The sequence below is a fragment of the Thyridium curvatum genome (genome assembly GCF_004353045.1).
Source record: "Thyridium curvatum strain D216 chromosome Unknown NODE_1_length_1224711_cov_81.814160, whole genome shotgun sequence".
NCBI classification, from domain to species: Eukaryota; Fungi; Ascomycota; class Sordariomycetes; order Thyridiales; family Thyridiaceae; genus Thyridium; species Thyridium curvatum.
In genome coordinates, this window is record NW_022156756.1 from 650,460 (window position 1) to 663,792 (window position 13,333).

Below are 13,333 nucleotides of genomic sequence, written 5' to 3' on the forward strand. Positions count from 1 at the left end.
GCGGTAGTCATGCTGATGAGTCGAAACTAGATACGGCCCTTGGGGAGGGGGTTGGAAGCTGCTAGACATATATGGAGGATATTGTAGCCGATCGGTCTAAGATAATTAGAGCAGGTGAGGTGAGCGATGGAGGGGACATCAATTCGAAGCCCGACAGCCAACGGGCTGGAGCCAGCTACAAGAGTCATGATGAAGAGGCATTTGCTGTTCTGGTAGAGCTCTGTTATCTCCGTACATCATGTTACCAAGGAAAACACTGGCGGATTCAATCCGTGTCCTCTACGTACTATGACCCCAATCTTAACACTATATCAAGTCGCTTGTACCACAAGTTAGGCTTTGCGCTCAATCCATGAATCCCTTCTTTCCATCGCCGTCGGCGTCTTTGAAAGGATTGAGTTTATCCCCAAGTGAGACCTTCTTGGTGCCTTGCAAACCCCCAGTGGTTGTGTGGCCCTGGTCAGTACGGCCATCGAGATCGGATCTCATGTGCGTCTGTGAGAAAGCCATTAGGATACAAGGTGAGTCCGCTTCAAAGTATGTCCCCAACTGACCTTGTTCTCGTTCAGACCAGAGCTAGATGTAGTTGTAGCACCACCAATCGCCTCTCGGTTGTGATGACCAGTTTCCGAGCCGAGGCCGGCAGTGCGGCTAGCCTTGGGGTTCTGGGTATGCATGTGCATGTTCTTGTCCCCCTCGAGCGTCTCACGCTGATGGCCTCCCTCGTAGTTCGTAGGGCAGCCCTCGTATTCGGCGACCTTGCGCAGACTGTGACCTTCCAAGGGTCTGTCATTCTTGAACTCGTCTAGGGTCTTGGCAGGCAGGATGGAGATGCCATGGTGCACGGCTCCGGCATGGTGCGTCTCGTGGACTGGAATGGTGGTGTGAACCACCTGGGGGGCCACCGTCTCCTTCTGAATGACCGGCTGGATGTGCTCGTGAACGTGGTGGTGGGTGTGCTGTCCCTCCACGACGGGAGCTGTTGTAGAGGTGTGTTTAGTGTCGTGCGTAACGCTGGTGTATTTGTATTTAGCTGCATCGCGCTCGAGGGTGGAACGGACGTGGTCCTTGTTTCCATGCTCGAAGGTCTTGTGCTCGACAGGGGCAACATTGTGGGTGTGCTTCTCAGGCCTGACATATCATACACTGTCAGAATCTTGCTCCACAACATTCATGAAGCTAGACTGCCTTACAGGACCTCCTTGTGCTTGATAGGCTGAACAGTGGTGTGATGGTGATCCTGATGAACCTCTTTGTCCACAGCAGTTGTCACGTTCTCGAGCCTCTCTGGCTGGACGTGTTCCTCCGTAACAGCCTTGCGGGAGTCCTCGTGGACGGTGGTCGTGTGCTTTCCATCTTGGGAGATGAAGTCATGGACGGCTTGTTTGGCTTTCTGCATGATGGCGGGTGGCTGGATAGAAGTGTTGTATGCTAGTTCGGAGAATAGAATCAATGGTGACAACCGAATCAGCCTGCCATCTCTGAGTGTCCCGGCCTACACATATATAACGGCATTGGTAAAACCTGGAGAGATAGTTTGACGCAGTTGAACATCCAGAATCGTGGACGTCATCATAATTGATGGCTTGCCATTGTGAACTAATGCGGTTCAGCTGAAAGAAGATCTGAAAAGGGTCAAGGTTGCGAAGTTTGAAAGTCTGATTGACATCTCGACTCCTTCCCGGTGGGTTGATCATGAAGCGAGCGGCCTGCCTCAGCCATGTACTCGGGAGATCAAGAGCTGTCCAAGTGCCAGTAGTGCCCGCCTGGTCGGATCGAAGTTTGAACTATGCATAGTCCCGTCTGATTGTTGCTAGTTTAGAGCAAAGGCTATATAAGGGCTAGAAAGGGCAGTTTCGCAGCCTCCTTTGCCGGTTCGAATGCTCCGGGCTGGATTCGCTTCCAATCAAGTGCTCTCGTGATAATCGATCGCCTGAGATTGATAAACGCCCCATCCGTGCGCATCCGGGGCTAGCATCTCCAAATACCCGACAATCAATTAGTGTCTGGGTGGTAACTTCCGAGTCGAGATTTTCAAGTCGAGACTGTCTACGGAGCGGAGCATGGCAGCGAGAGCAGAGACAGGTAGCTCTTAGCGTCTAGTAGCGCCATCATGACTTGAACTACATGCGTCATGGATCGTGGGTCTGCCAAGTCCCAGGGTCGCCAGTCTCCGTGTTTACTGATCTGCATCCATACGACTCATGCCGTTGATTACTATTCAGACATACGTCAGCTATGGAGATCAATTGTGAGACATGCCATGGTCTGACATTTGTCTGCCAAAGCATTCATCATCAACTGCACATCTTGCAAGGGGAAGCCAGGCCTCACCGTCAACTCTGTTGACTAGTATGGTGCATCCAACTCTTACAACATAATCGACACATAATCGACCGATACTATCACGATGTTCGATCGAATCAGACATATTTTGAAGACGGTGGCAAATCAAGTGTTTGGGCGAGACCATGAGGCTTACACTCTTCCTGACGCGAAACAGCCCTTGGACCCTCAGCCTTCAGTTCCCTCCAGCGATGGCGATACGCTACCGAGTGCTGCAACTGAGAGTCTAGCGACGGGCAGCTCACGGCGACGGAGTTCGACTGGCATCAAAAATATTCAATCTCACGACGCGTCTGCTCAACCAAAACAAATCCCTTTGAGCGGAGGAGCGTCCAGTATCAAAGATTTCACTTCAAAAGAGCATAGAAAAGAAGTCCAACATCCTCACGAAACACGCGCCAACTCCGTTGGTCCGCCAAAACCAGCATCTCAAGTTAATACGGCACCAGACACGATCCAGGATTCTGTCGACTGCACTGCTGACAGTCGGCCTGCTGTCGTCCACGAAACTGTCAAACCACATGTTCATACTATATACGAACCAAAGCGCACTCGCTCCATTCACGTTCATGAGCATCGGACGGTCATACAACCTGTTATCGACTCAGAACCCGTCACTGGCCCGGCGCAACATTGGGTACAAGATGGGAACGGGGACCTTCCCAAATTACAGTCCGGGCATGACAACAACAAGCATGCCGTCAATTCTGGAACTGTCGTCAAGACTTCCTTGGCATAATGATTTCTGATAGAAGTGCAACAAGCCATTTCCTTGTGCCTATTGTTCGGCATCGGCCTCTGTATCTCGAGAGGCGCGGAGGAAATACTTCTTAATATTCTTAGACGTTCAAGGACAGACCGAGGTCTACAAAACAATATACATGTGATTCTCAATGCATTAGATCGCACTTGGGGTGCTGGATTACAGTGTGCGTGTAACGAGGATTTGTAATTCGTCTGAAAGGGGTTTTGACTGTCCGTTCCCGGCCCCCAAAATCAATATTCAGTGCTGGCGCCAGCTCGCCCATGCCAAGGTCATACAACGAAGGAATGATCTGATATTGTTTCCACACATGGTCAGAGTCCACGTTGTTTTCATAGCTATACTCAATACAGGTGTTGTTAACTCCGACGGGGATGCGAGGCGCAGTTTGCTCATTCGACCACAAGGGTAAGTAAACATCAGAAGGCCCAGCCAAGTGGAGATTCGTCCCTGAATATCGCTATGAATAGCACCGGTCATGCCGCCCTTATGGATTAAGCTTAATTGATTGGAGAGTCGGTCATCCTATGTCAGCAGCCTTTCCGATGCCCCGGCTGGACCTCTGCCACTCGTTGTGATGCCCCATCTAAGTAAACATCCAACGCCTAGACGAGTTGCTACGAGACCAGCCAGTCATACTCGACCTTGCGAGACAAAAGGGGAGATGGAAATGAGTACCACCTCCCCAATTGAATTTGGCCGACGCCGAGGCAGTGTAGTATTGCAGGCGTGCTTCGGCCAACCATTGGAAAATGTCACCATAGTCCGAGGGAACCGTCTCATTTTTGCGAAAGCAAACGACTGACACAACGTTCCGCTGACATGAAAGAGTTCTTGGCCCTCGCATCTCGACCTCGTTGGTGAGACTATTGGCGACACAGCGGCTTCCAAGCCTCAGACAACTGTAGGTATAAATTGTGACTGGCTTCCGCCTGTGATGGAAGATGGCTGTTGAATTACACCAGTATCACTCTCTCAAGTAACTTCTACATTACAGTTCCAGTACATTACGTCATGGGGCACATCAATTTTCATCTGGCCACGGCCATCATTGCCTTCTGTGCCAATATCCTGGCTGCTCCTGCTCCCGACCCATACGCTCCCTTAGGGGTAGCACCCATTGCCAAGGCGGCGACAAACGCAGCACAGGGACCAGTGCCTATCATGGTGACCTTCACCCCCGAGGAGCTTCAACACTTCGGTAGTGAGGACGCTCAACCCTCCAACACGACGATCGAATCACTTGAAACGCGCGGGATTATTGGCCCTGACAACCGGGTTCTATGGGATCGCCAAGACTACCCCTACAGCGCCATGGGCCGCATCGAAGGGTCTAGCGGTTATGCCTGCAGTGGGTCCCTGGTTGGAAGGCGCCTCGTGGCCACCGCTAAGCACTGTGTGCCGCCCGCGGGGGCTTCCGTGAGGTTCCAGCCCAAGTACTTCAACGGTGAGAGAGGTGGCGGCTCGTATGCCACTACGATCATCACCATGGCACAGGGAAACGGCGCCTGCTTCCAGAAGGAGGACTGGGCCATCTTTGTCCTCGCCGACCCCATGGGCGACCAGGACGGGTACCTTGGAGCCAAGGTGATTAACTGCGATGCGCAAAAGAACAGGGCTATGTTTGTAAGTCGGATTCCATCATCTAGTGACTCTTTGAGTGGAGCGAGCGGCTTCACCCCTTGATAACTGACACAAGACATTCAATAGTTCCACCTGGGCTATCCCGGTGACCACGGCACGCAGACGCCCTACCGCCAAGAAGCTATAACTGTGTCACGCTGCGCAGACTGCGAGCCTGGTGGCCCTCTGGAGACGGACGCGGATGCCGTTGGCGGCCAATCCGGAGGCCCGCTGTGGCTCCTCGAGGATGGATCCCGATACCTGTACGGCGTTCTGAGCGGTGAGAGTAGCATCGGGGCTGGTTTTGCGTCTGGGGGCAATCTGGTCCAGGCCATCGGCAAGGCCAGGAACGACTTTCCTTAGACGTCGTACAATCGAACACGAGAAACTCATTCATCAATTGGAGACAAGGATAAGTGGATGAGAGGTTCTGATTCGAGAATCGTGTTGGCTGCTGTCTGTTGGGGCCCAACCATTTGAACTTGACACGATGGTGTCCTTGCAGTATGTTGTTACAAACTGATATTAGTTAATCAATTCTCCGAAATTGTTGGGCCACATTCTCGATGAAGGGAGCTGCCCGGTTCTTGTGGATACTCAGCCAGTCCATGCGTTGGAGTTGTCACACAGCATACAGTGGTGCATTCTTTCGAGATGTGGATGGTGGAACTGATGACATCCGCCCACTATTGACAAGCATGCCAGGGCATGTGTCAGCTTATGTCTGCTTCCAGCTACTGCGCAGCTTGAGACAAGCACCGGATTACACTCCAATATGTCCAGAGAGTTGATGTGGGCAGTTGTTGGTCAGCACTACCACGCAAAAGGCTATTTGATGCGCCAAACTTCACGTACAACCAGCACAGGACACAACATAATTAAGATCGGATAGGTAGACAATTTCAGCATCGTGGCTCTACCCCGCACGTAATCGAGTACGAGCCAGCCGATCTATCGTTTCTTTTGAGCCCAGCCGCTCACCGTAGTTCCAGCCAGCCACATTGCTCAGCTCGCTGACGCCCTGCATCCGCCCCCTGCAAACAACGACCCCGCACAATATTTGCCTTACGTTATGTCTTTGATATCTTGGTGACTGTTGGATTCACATCTTTAGACTATTCTTGCCGCGCATGTCACCGATAGGTCTAGATTAAGTCGGTGAAGACGCCATGCGTTCAGCCCTTTGCTCTAGATTCATGCCTACGCAGGGGTACCTAAATCTCGTTGAGTGGACTACTGCAACCTGCACTCTGAGTCACTTTGATATTGTCAGTTACCGAACGGGCTCCGGGCCGATGGTTGATTACTAGGCATAGCCCTTTAATTACATGGTCATTCTATTATGGGCATTGGAAAGTGTAGCCTTGGCTCAAGAGATGTAGCTTACCGGGCTAGGGTATGCCCCAAGATGACATAACACGAAACCCTGACGGCGGTTCCCGAGCCAGTGTGAAACATGGGGACGTGTCCGACTGGCCGATTGAAGTTCTCTGCAAATGCTTTCCTTTTTCTGGACTATTGTCTACATGATCACGGCTCATGGCTCGCTACCATTGAGTCTAGTCACCTTCACGAATCACAGTTGCAGGCACAGCTGACGTCCCCATCCTCAACAGAGCAGATGTGATCGACTCGAATGCAGGAAGTCATGTCCAGTGACCCAAATACGAATAGACCGTATTCTGGCCAAATCTATCAGGAATCAGAGGCTTGGCAAGTCATGCTGTGACGAAGTAGAGAGTAGTACTTAACGTCACCTATCAACCACATCTTCTGGGTTCAAATTTTGTCCCTACCCTTCCATTTGAACTTTCAAAGCTTATATCCAAGCCCCTATTCATCTTCGGTTACTCTGGTGTGTTATTGCATGATATTCAAACCAACATGGCTCAGCCTCAGAACCTCGCTGCCTCGGGTGTGGTGGTCGGCATGAAGCAACTCACGGGACAAGTGGGCACTCGCGTCGACGTCGATGTGATGCTCACCACTCAACCCGACACCTTCAACCTCTTCATGCAAGCACTGGGAGCTTTGGAGCAGAATCCGTCGTTGCTAGGCTACTATCAGCTCTCAGGTATTCATGGATTTCCCACAAACACGTGGGATGACGTGAACAAGAAGTTCGGGGACGCCTATGGCGGCTACTGTGCCCATGGTGTCCTGATCTTCCCTACTTGGCACAGGCCTTATCTCTCACTTGTCGAGGTTAGAGCTCACATCCTAGATAGAAAGTATGGCCGAGATGCTAACACAATACTTTTATAGCAATCGGTGTACCTGAAGATGGTCGAAATTGCTGGCAAGTATGATCAGCCTCACCGCCAGAGGTACCTGGATGCCGCCAAGGGCTTCCGCCTGCCGTACCTTGACTACTTCCGTCCGCGTGGCGGCAACGTTAGCTTTCCCGGAATTAGTCGCGGATCGAAGACGAGCTTCCCGTACGATTTCCGCCTCCCTGACATCTTCAACGAGCAGAAGGTGGCTCTCAAGCTACCGCCGCAAGACAACTTGCAGACCGGCATTGACAACCCTCTCTACACCTACAAATTTACACCGCAGTCAGGTCAGCTTCCTCAACGGGACCAGAACGCCATTGTGAGTTTGCGAGGCATACAGCAAAGCTTGATATTCAGTTGGCTCATACAACCCTGTAGAAACGTGATTACTCCACCACCCAGACTGTTAGATATCCTGACAGTCTCTCCTCTACTACCCACAACCTCCAGGAGCTGAGCGATGCGCTCAATAGCGGACGCGAGGCTCGAAACATTCTCTGTCTTGACGTGCTTTACTCCAAGCCTTATGGTAACCTGGAGACTGTCGCGTCTGACAAGCTAGCTGAAGGAGACATGACGATCTTCCGAAGCAACCGTGCAAGCGGCAGTCTCGAGGGCTCCATCCATGGCAACTATCACAACCTCATTGGTGGGCCTGGGCACATGTCAACCCCTTCTCTGGCTGCTTTTGATCCGGTCTTCTGGTTCCATCACTGGTTCGTTGCTCAAATTCTCCCCGATCTGCGCTCATCCTTCTAGAAAGCAATAGGCCACGTACTAATCTCCAAACAACAGCCAAGTCGACCGCCTCTGGGCAATCTGGCAGGCCGTCCACCCTAACGAGTGGTTCCCCAAGCCAGAGGTGGGCCAGCTCGCCGAGAACAAGAAGGACCTCCTCCCGTTCTACAAGACCCGCACGGGAGTCGGCAACGGCACCTTCTTCAACTCTGACGACACAAAGACGACCGAGTTCTTTGGCTACATCTACGATGACTTCAAGAACCTGCCCTCTGGAGGAGACTCGAGCGCCCTGCGCGCCCGCCTCGACAATAAGTACCTGTGGTCCAGCCGCACGCCTACGCACCCCAACATCACCAGCCCGCCGGCTGATATGCGGCCTCTCAACGTGCGCTCGACCTACTTCTTTTCCAAGGCGGGGACCCGGGACGCACCGCGTGCTGCGTTTGCGGCCGCTTCAGACGCAGCCGGCACTGTCCAGGCGACCGTCGGAGATGCGCTTAGCGCTGTCACTGCGAACATCAAGGCTGCAGCAGAGCCGATCATTCCCCAGGTTCAACAAGCTGTCCTGGGAGGCGGACGAAATGCACCAGAGACAGCCGCCCCTGCGTCTCAGAAGATTGACTCGACCTTCGACAGGGAGTGGTATGTCGACTCTGTCGTCAACCGGTAAAGCCCCGTTGGTACCTAGACACTCCGTCGTAAGCTAACGCAGAAACGAACAGATCTGCTGCCAATGGCCCCTTCACCATCTTCTTCTTCCTTGCGCCTCAGGGAGCTGTCGTCACCGACCCGGCACACTACGTGCGGTCCCCATACCTGGCTGGTCTGAACCACATCTTCGCCGCCCCGCGCGAGTTCTGCGACAACTGCGGCGACCAGGCGGCAGCAGGCCAGCTAGCGAGCGATACAGCTCCCATCACTCCGCTGCTGCTCGACTACCTGAACCTCCCCGACAATGGTCTAGAGAGCCTCCGCCCTGAGCATGTCAAGCCCTTCTTGGTCAAGAACCTGAGATGGAGGGTGGTCTACGTAAGCCGACCCTGAATCCACCATGGGAATCAGAATGGCATGTTGTGGGAATGTAAACTAACACAAAAGGACCTATCTACAGGGCACGAACCGAGGCAAAGATCCAAGAGAGGTGCCGAACCTCCAGATTAGCATCAGCGCGAAAGTATATCACGAGGACGGTAGCAAGACGTATGAGGTGTACCCGGACGTGGTTCAGGAGATTCTGCATAATGCCAGCCCTGTGGCGGATGCCTAAAAGCCTAGATTATTCTCGTCGATCTGAGTTTTTGTCCTTGAATCGAATTTTTATTTCGTGAATGAAGTGGTCGTGATGCCGGATTCTGTCACTAGCATCTTAAGCTGAGAAATCGGACCACTGGCTTACGCCTCGTTGTTCTAGGAGGAATACTATTTTCGCAGAGCAGCGCGCGCTGAAGCTTCATATTTGTGTCTGTCTCCCTTGGTTCGTGGCTGGTCTTGAGAAGTGGCAGCGTTTTTCAACTTCAATATTGGGGGGCTGGGCCACCGAGCGTGCGTCCGCACGTGTAGGAGAGATAAAACTTGGACAAGATGCGGGGGAAGCTAGAAATGGAGAAAAAAGGGTATTCTAGAATTCTTCTCGGATCTTCACGTTTGCCTTGAAATCGAATCCAGGTGCCTGTATCGTAGTACAAAGCCTCCGGGAGGTTGGTGGATATGCATGCATTACTTCTAAATCCCTTGTGCACAAGACGTCTTGGCCCGATCTAGACCTTCTAGAGACCCATTCTTGCCGCGCATTTGCCAGGAGCTCGGGAACTCTCGCGTAGAGATGCCACGAGAGATCATGTGGGCTGAATTCCAACTGCATGTTTCGCGGATTGGTGATGTGGGGTTGCCGTTGCCAAAAGTACCCCCGGATAACAATTCCGGGGCTCTACAAAGGAGAAACTTCAATCTCACATTCCAGTGGTAGATCAAGCAACGAACCCGCCTCGCTCCATAACGGTGGCGCTAAGCCCTAGACGAGAACTAGTTAGAGCCTTATATCTTATCAATCTTGGATGGCGGGGAGTCTAAGGCCTCAATATTCTCTCTCCAAAGCTTGGAGCTTTCCGTCCAGTCTACCTTTGTCTGAATCTCGATCTCACATTGGTAGCGTAAAGCCTCAACTCATCTTTCTGTCAAAGCCATTACCGTGGAGAATGAGGGCTACTAAGGGGTGTTCGAAAACATGTAATCGACGATCTTCCCATGGCGTTCGGCACCAGCCTTTGGGATTCGCATTGCTCTCATGAACATGGCGATAGGCATTCCGGCTGCAGACCTTCTTGATGAACTTCATCCCTTGCAGATGGTTTCTCATATAAAGACCTAAAGCTTCTCTATCACATCTGACGATCTCAGAATCAAAGTCTCCTTGGAGCAAAAGACAAAACACCAGCATTGTGGGATAGAATTAAGAGGAAATATCTGCCTGAAGCACCTAAATACAGCAAATTACCTTCATTCTTTACTTGAAAACCCACAACGGTTCAACAAAATGCAGATCTTCTCCCTCGTTCTGGCGGCCTTCGCACTCGTCATCTCCTCCGTCCTTTCTGCCCCTCTTCCATCGCCCAACCCCGAAGTCCAAGTCGTCTCCATGCTGGCGACCGTCCCGCAGTGGACAATAAAGTCCATGAAGCGTTCGTGCAACGGAAACTTCACCCGCTGCATTTGGTTCTTCTCCATCGACACCCAAGCTGGCGCGCCCGTACAGTGTCGCCTCAACGTCGTCGGCACTACCAAGGTCCCCGCCACACAGACCGCCATCAACGGAGCCAGGTGCGGCGGCTACGTCGTCAGCACCGGGTGGAGCGGCCAGTTTGGCCCCGGAAACGGATTTACCACTCTTTCAATCGTGGATGTTGGCAACAAGCTGATTGCATGGCCGGCCTATGCCGACGGAGACCTGGTCAACAAGGTGACGGTCAGGCCAGACCGGAGCTTCCCCGTCACAAAGCTGCAGACGTGAGATGAACACGTACGGAGGAGAATTTCTGGAAAGCAAGACGCAGAGGCGCTCTAACAGCACAGTTTCACTTTCATGTAACTTAAGATGGTGGTCTCTCAGGACTTGATACATTCCCAGGCCGAACATCCCCGGCTTTTACGAGAAAATTGGCGAGCAAATGCAGGGCAGAGTTTGATGGAATTATGGCTGGACTGTTTATCATTATATATAGTCTAAGCATAGCTAGTCTATGCCACAAATAGACATCAGAGGCCGTATGGCTCAGTCATAAACTATATTTCGTGTTTCAAGATGTTGGCCATACATAGACTACAAGGGCTCGAAAGCCAATGGTCTATATGCTGTGTCTATATGCTGTTTTAACAATTGACAGTTTACATATTCTAATATACAACGCATCATGTGCCAAAGTCAATCTCTATGTTCATGAGAGGCTTGTATTGCTGCGACCCTTGAACATCATTCTCCATGAAGCTGCCAGAAGACGAAGGCTTGCCGTCTCTGCGGCGAGGGATAGTCACCTTGTACGCCAGTGCCTGATCAAAGAAGCCGCTCCACACGATATCCTCAACCTTGAGCTCGTATAGTTGTGCAATTACCTCTGATTTCAAGGCCCCTGAGCTCTTCACCTGCTCGTATACTGTTTTGCTGTCGAAGAGGGCATCGAGCGTGATCTCGAAGGGGCCAGAATTCTTGGACCGAATAATGCGTGCCGCGTCACCCAGAGGGCGCTTGCCACGGAGTCTGCTCGTCGTGGTAGAAGTTGTTTCGGCAGCTTTGCCTATGACGGAACGAACATCTGTCACGATAGTCTTGATCTCTGCCCCAGTCAGCCCGACACTCTTGGCACCGATCGTGCGGGTAGGATGATCAGCCTGTGTCGGGGCACCTACTCCAAACGACTTCTTCTCCCATTTGAACAAGCCCCTGCCTACTGCATCGCCAATATCGACCGCATACTCCTCCCCTGACTCGAGATCCATGAGATGATACACCGAGAACTCGGCACATGGGCCCATCTCAATCTCGAGTTTCCCGCCGATTCCCATACCAAAGTTCCCGGCATTCGCCTTCTGCCCCTCGTACGGACCATGCGTGCACCCCACCCGCGCCGTGCTCGCCACGCTCGTCGCCAGAACCTGGCTGTCAGCCAGTGCCTCGCCCACGAGGAAGACCTCCCCGCTGGCCTCGCCGCCGTAGGTGTGAAATCCGATCTCCCACTTCTCATTTGTCACATGCCGGTGCTGCAGCGCGACGTAAGCCTTGATGTCGCTCAGGAGCTTGGGTAACTGTTTGATGAGGATGGGGTCGCCGAACGAGCCCATAAATACGGTGCGGTAGCCCCTGACCCGCGCGCCCTCCAGCTTCACGGTGTACGCCGGCTCGGAGGGGACGAAGCGCGTGTCGTGCACGCGGACAGACGTGCCGTCGGGTAGAGCGGTGTACTCCGCCGTCGTGACGTCAATGGCGCCGCCTGGGCCGGCGAGGACATCGGGCCTAGATTTCTCGTACAGGGTGTGCGCGGCGACGCTCGAAGGCGTGCAGCGCGACTTGGGCGCTAGGGGCCGCACGTCGAACGCGCCTGACGCGTAGACGGTGGCTAGGGCGGCCTTGGATTTGGGTACGGCACAAAGGCCACCGCACTCCATTACTTTGCCCATGTGGATTATCCCGCCCAGCAGGTCAGCCGACAGGGAAGTTGTGAGCGGGGCGGTGGCGCTGAGCTGTTGCTGTTGCTGTTGTTGTCGGAGGGCGTGGTGCGCGGCGAAAGCGACGTATGGGGCCGGGTCGTAGGCGCGGCCGGCGATGAGGATATCGAAATCTGGGTGGGCTGCCATGGCGGACAGAAGCGGTTCCGGACCAGCTTGGGCGACCACGGTCGGAGTTGCGAGGACGGCTTCGCGGGTGAGGGTGGGAACGCATGGGCCACAGCCGGAGATGTGGCCTGCTTCATGGCGAGATAGTACGGTCTCTTGGGGGATGTCACTGTAGATGGCCAGGACTTTGAGGCAGGGTGCGCTGTATGTTTGTCAGTGACATGGACTGCTAACACGGCGAGGCGAATCATCTCACGTACGCAGGACCTAGTGACTCGGCGATCTCGCCGATAATATCTAGGAACTCCTTGACATGTGCGTCCGTTCCGTCACCGCCGGCAGAGCTGATCAGCAGCGGGACGCGGTACTTCAGCACTGCTTCTAGCAGCTTAGTCAGGTCGCGGGCATAGGATGATCGAGGGCACGTCATGGACCCTAGAGCCAGCTTAGCTGGCCCCGAGTCCGTTGACCCGGAATCGAGTATGATGGCGACGGGTGCATTGTCGCCGCTGTGCAGAGCCAGTTCCAAACCCAAGTTCAATTCCTCGTCCTCGAAGCCATAGCCCAGCATGCCCACGGGCGTGACGATGCGGCAGAGCGGGGACGATTCGAGGTTGTCATCCTGCATGGAGCCCATCTTAACAGTTGATCGACAAAGGTTCCAGCAACGAATACGCGTAGATAATCCAAACCAGTTGGACCTGCTCGCTCGGAATAATCTTGATGACCTTTACGAGCTTATCTATTTCTCTTCTACGAA

General features: G+C 53.2%; 6 protein-coding genes across 6 annotated transcripts; 4 read left to right on the forward strand and 2 right to left on the reverse strand.

Moving 5' to 3' along the window:
* Positions 1-345: 345 nt before the first annotated feature.
* E0L32_000195 (uncharacterized protein) lies at positions 346-1,399 on the reverse strand (the record flags this gene model as incomplete). The annotated part of the gene is made up of 3 exons (XM_031136075.1): positions 346-495; positions 555-1,131; positions 1,194-1,399. The coding sequence occupies 3 exons, from the start codon at positions 1,397-1,399 to the stop codon at positions 346-348; spliced, it is 933 nt and encodes a 310-aa protein (XP_030997572.1).
* A 1,011-nt stretch (positions 1,400-2,410) lies between these two features.
* E0L32_000196 (uncharacterized protein) lies at positions 2,411-3,085 on the forward strand (the record flags this gene model as incomplete). The annotated part of the gene is made up of 1 exon (XM_031136086.1): positions 2,411-3,085. One exon carries the CDS (start codon positions 2,411-2,413, stop codon positions 3,083-3,085), a length of 675 nt encoding a protein of 224 aa, XP_030997573.1.
* Positions 3,086-4,123: 1,038 nt separating this feature from the next.
* On the forward strand, positions 4,124-5,095 carry E0L32_000197 (uncharacterized protein; the record flags this gene model as incomplete). The annotated part of the gene is made up of 2 exons (XM_031136097.1): positions 4,124-4,735; positions 4,820-5,095. 2 exons carry the CDS (start codon positions 4,124-4,126, stop codon positions 5,093-5,095), a joined length of 888 nt encoding a protein of 295 aa, XP_030997574.1.
* A 1,521-nt stretch (positions 5,096-6,616) lies between these two features.
* On the forward strand, positions 6,617-9,016 carry E0L32_000198 (uncharacterized protein; the record flags this gene model as incomplete). Its single annotated transcript, XM_031136108.1, has 6 exons — positions 6,617-6,937; positions 6,998-7,327; positions 7,387-7,724; positions 7,804-8,415; positions 8,472-8,778; positions 8,861-9,016. The coding sequence occupies 6 exons, from the start codon at positions 6,617-6,619 to the stop codon at positions 9,014-9,016; spliced, it is 2,064 nt and encodes a 687-aa protein (XP_030997575.1).
* A 1,266-nt stretch (positions 9,017-10,282) lies between these two features.
* On the forward strand, positions 10,283-10,756 carry E0L32_000199 (uncharacterized protein; the record flags this gene model as incomplete). The annotated part of the gene is made up of 1 exon (XM_031136119.1): positions 10,283-10,756. One exon carries the CDS (start codon positions 10,283-10,285, stop codon positions 10,754-10,756), a length of 474 nt encoding a protein of 157 aa, XP_030997576.1.
* A 398-nt stretch (positions 10,757-11,154) lies between these two features.
* Positions 11,155-13,210, reverse strand: E0L32_000200 (uncharacterized protein; the record flags this gene model as incomplete). The annotated part of the gene is made up of 2 exons (XM_031136132.1): positions 11,155-12,775; positions 12,834-13,210. The coding sequence occupies 2 exons, from the start codon at positions 13,208-13,210 to the stop codon at positions 11,155-11,157; spliced, it is 1,998 nt and encodes a 665-aa protein (XP_030997577.1).
* Between the last annotated feature and the right edge of the window lie 123 nt (positions 13,211-13,333).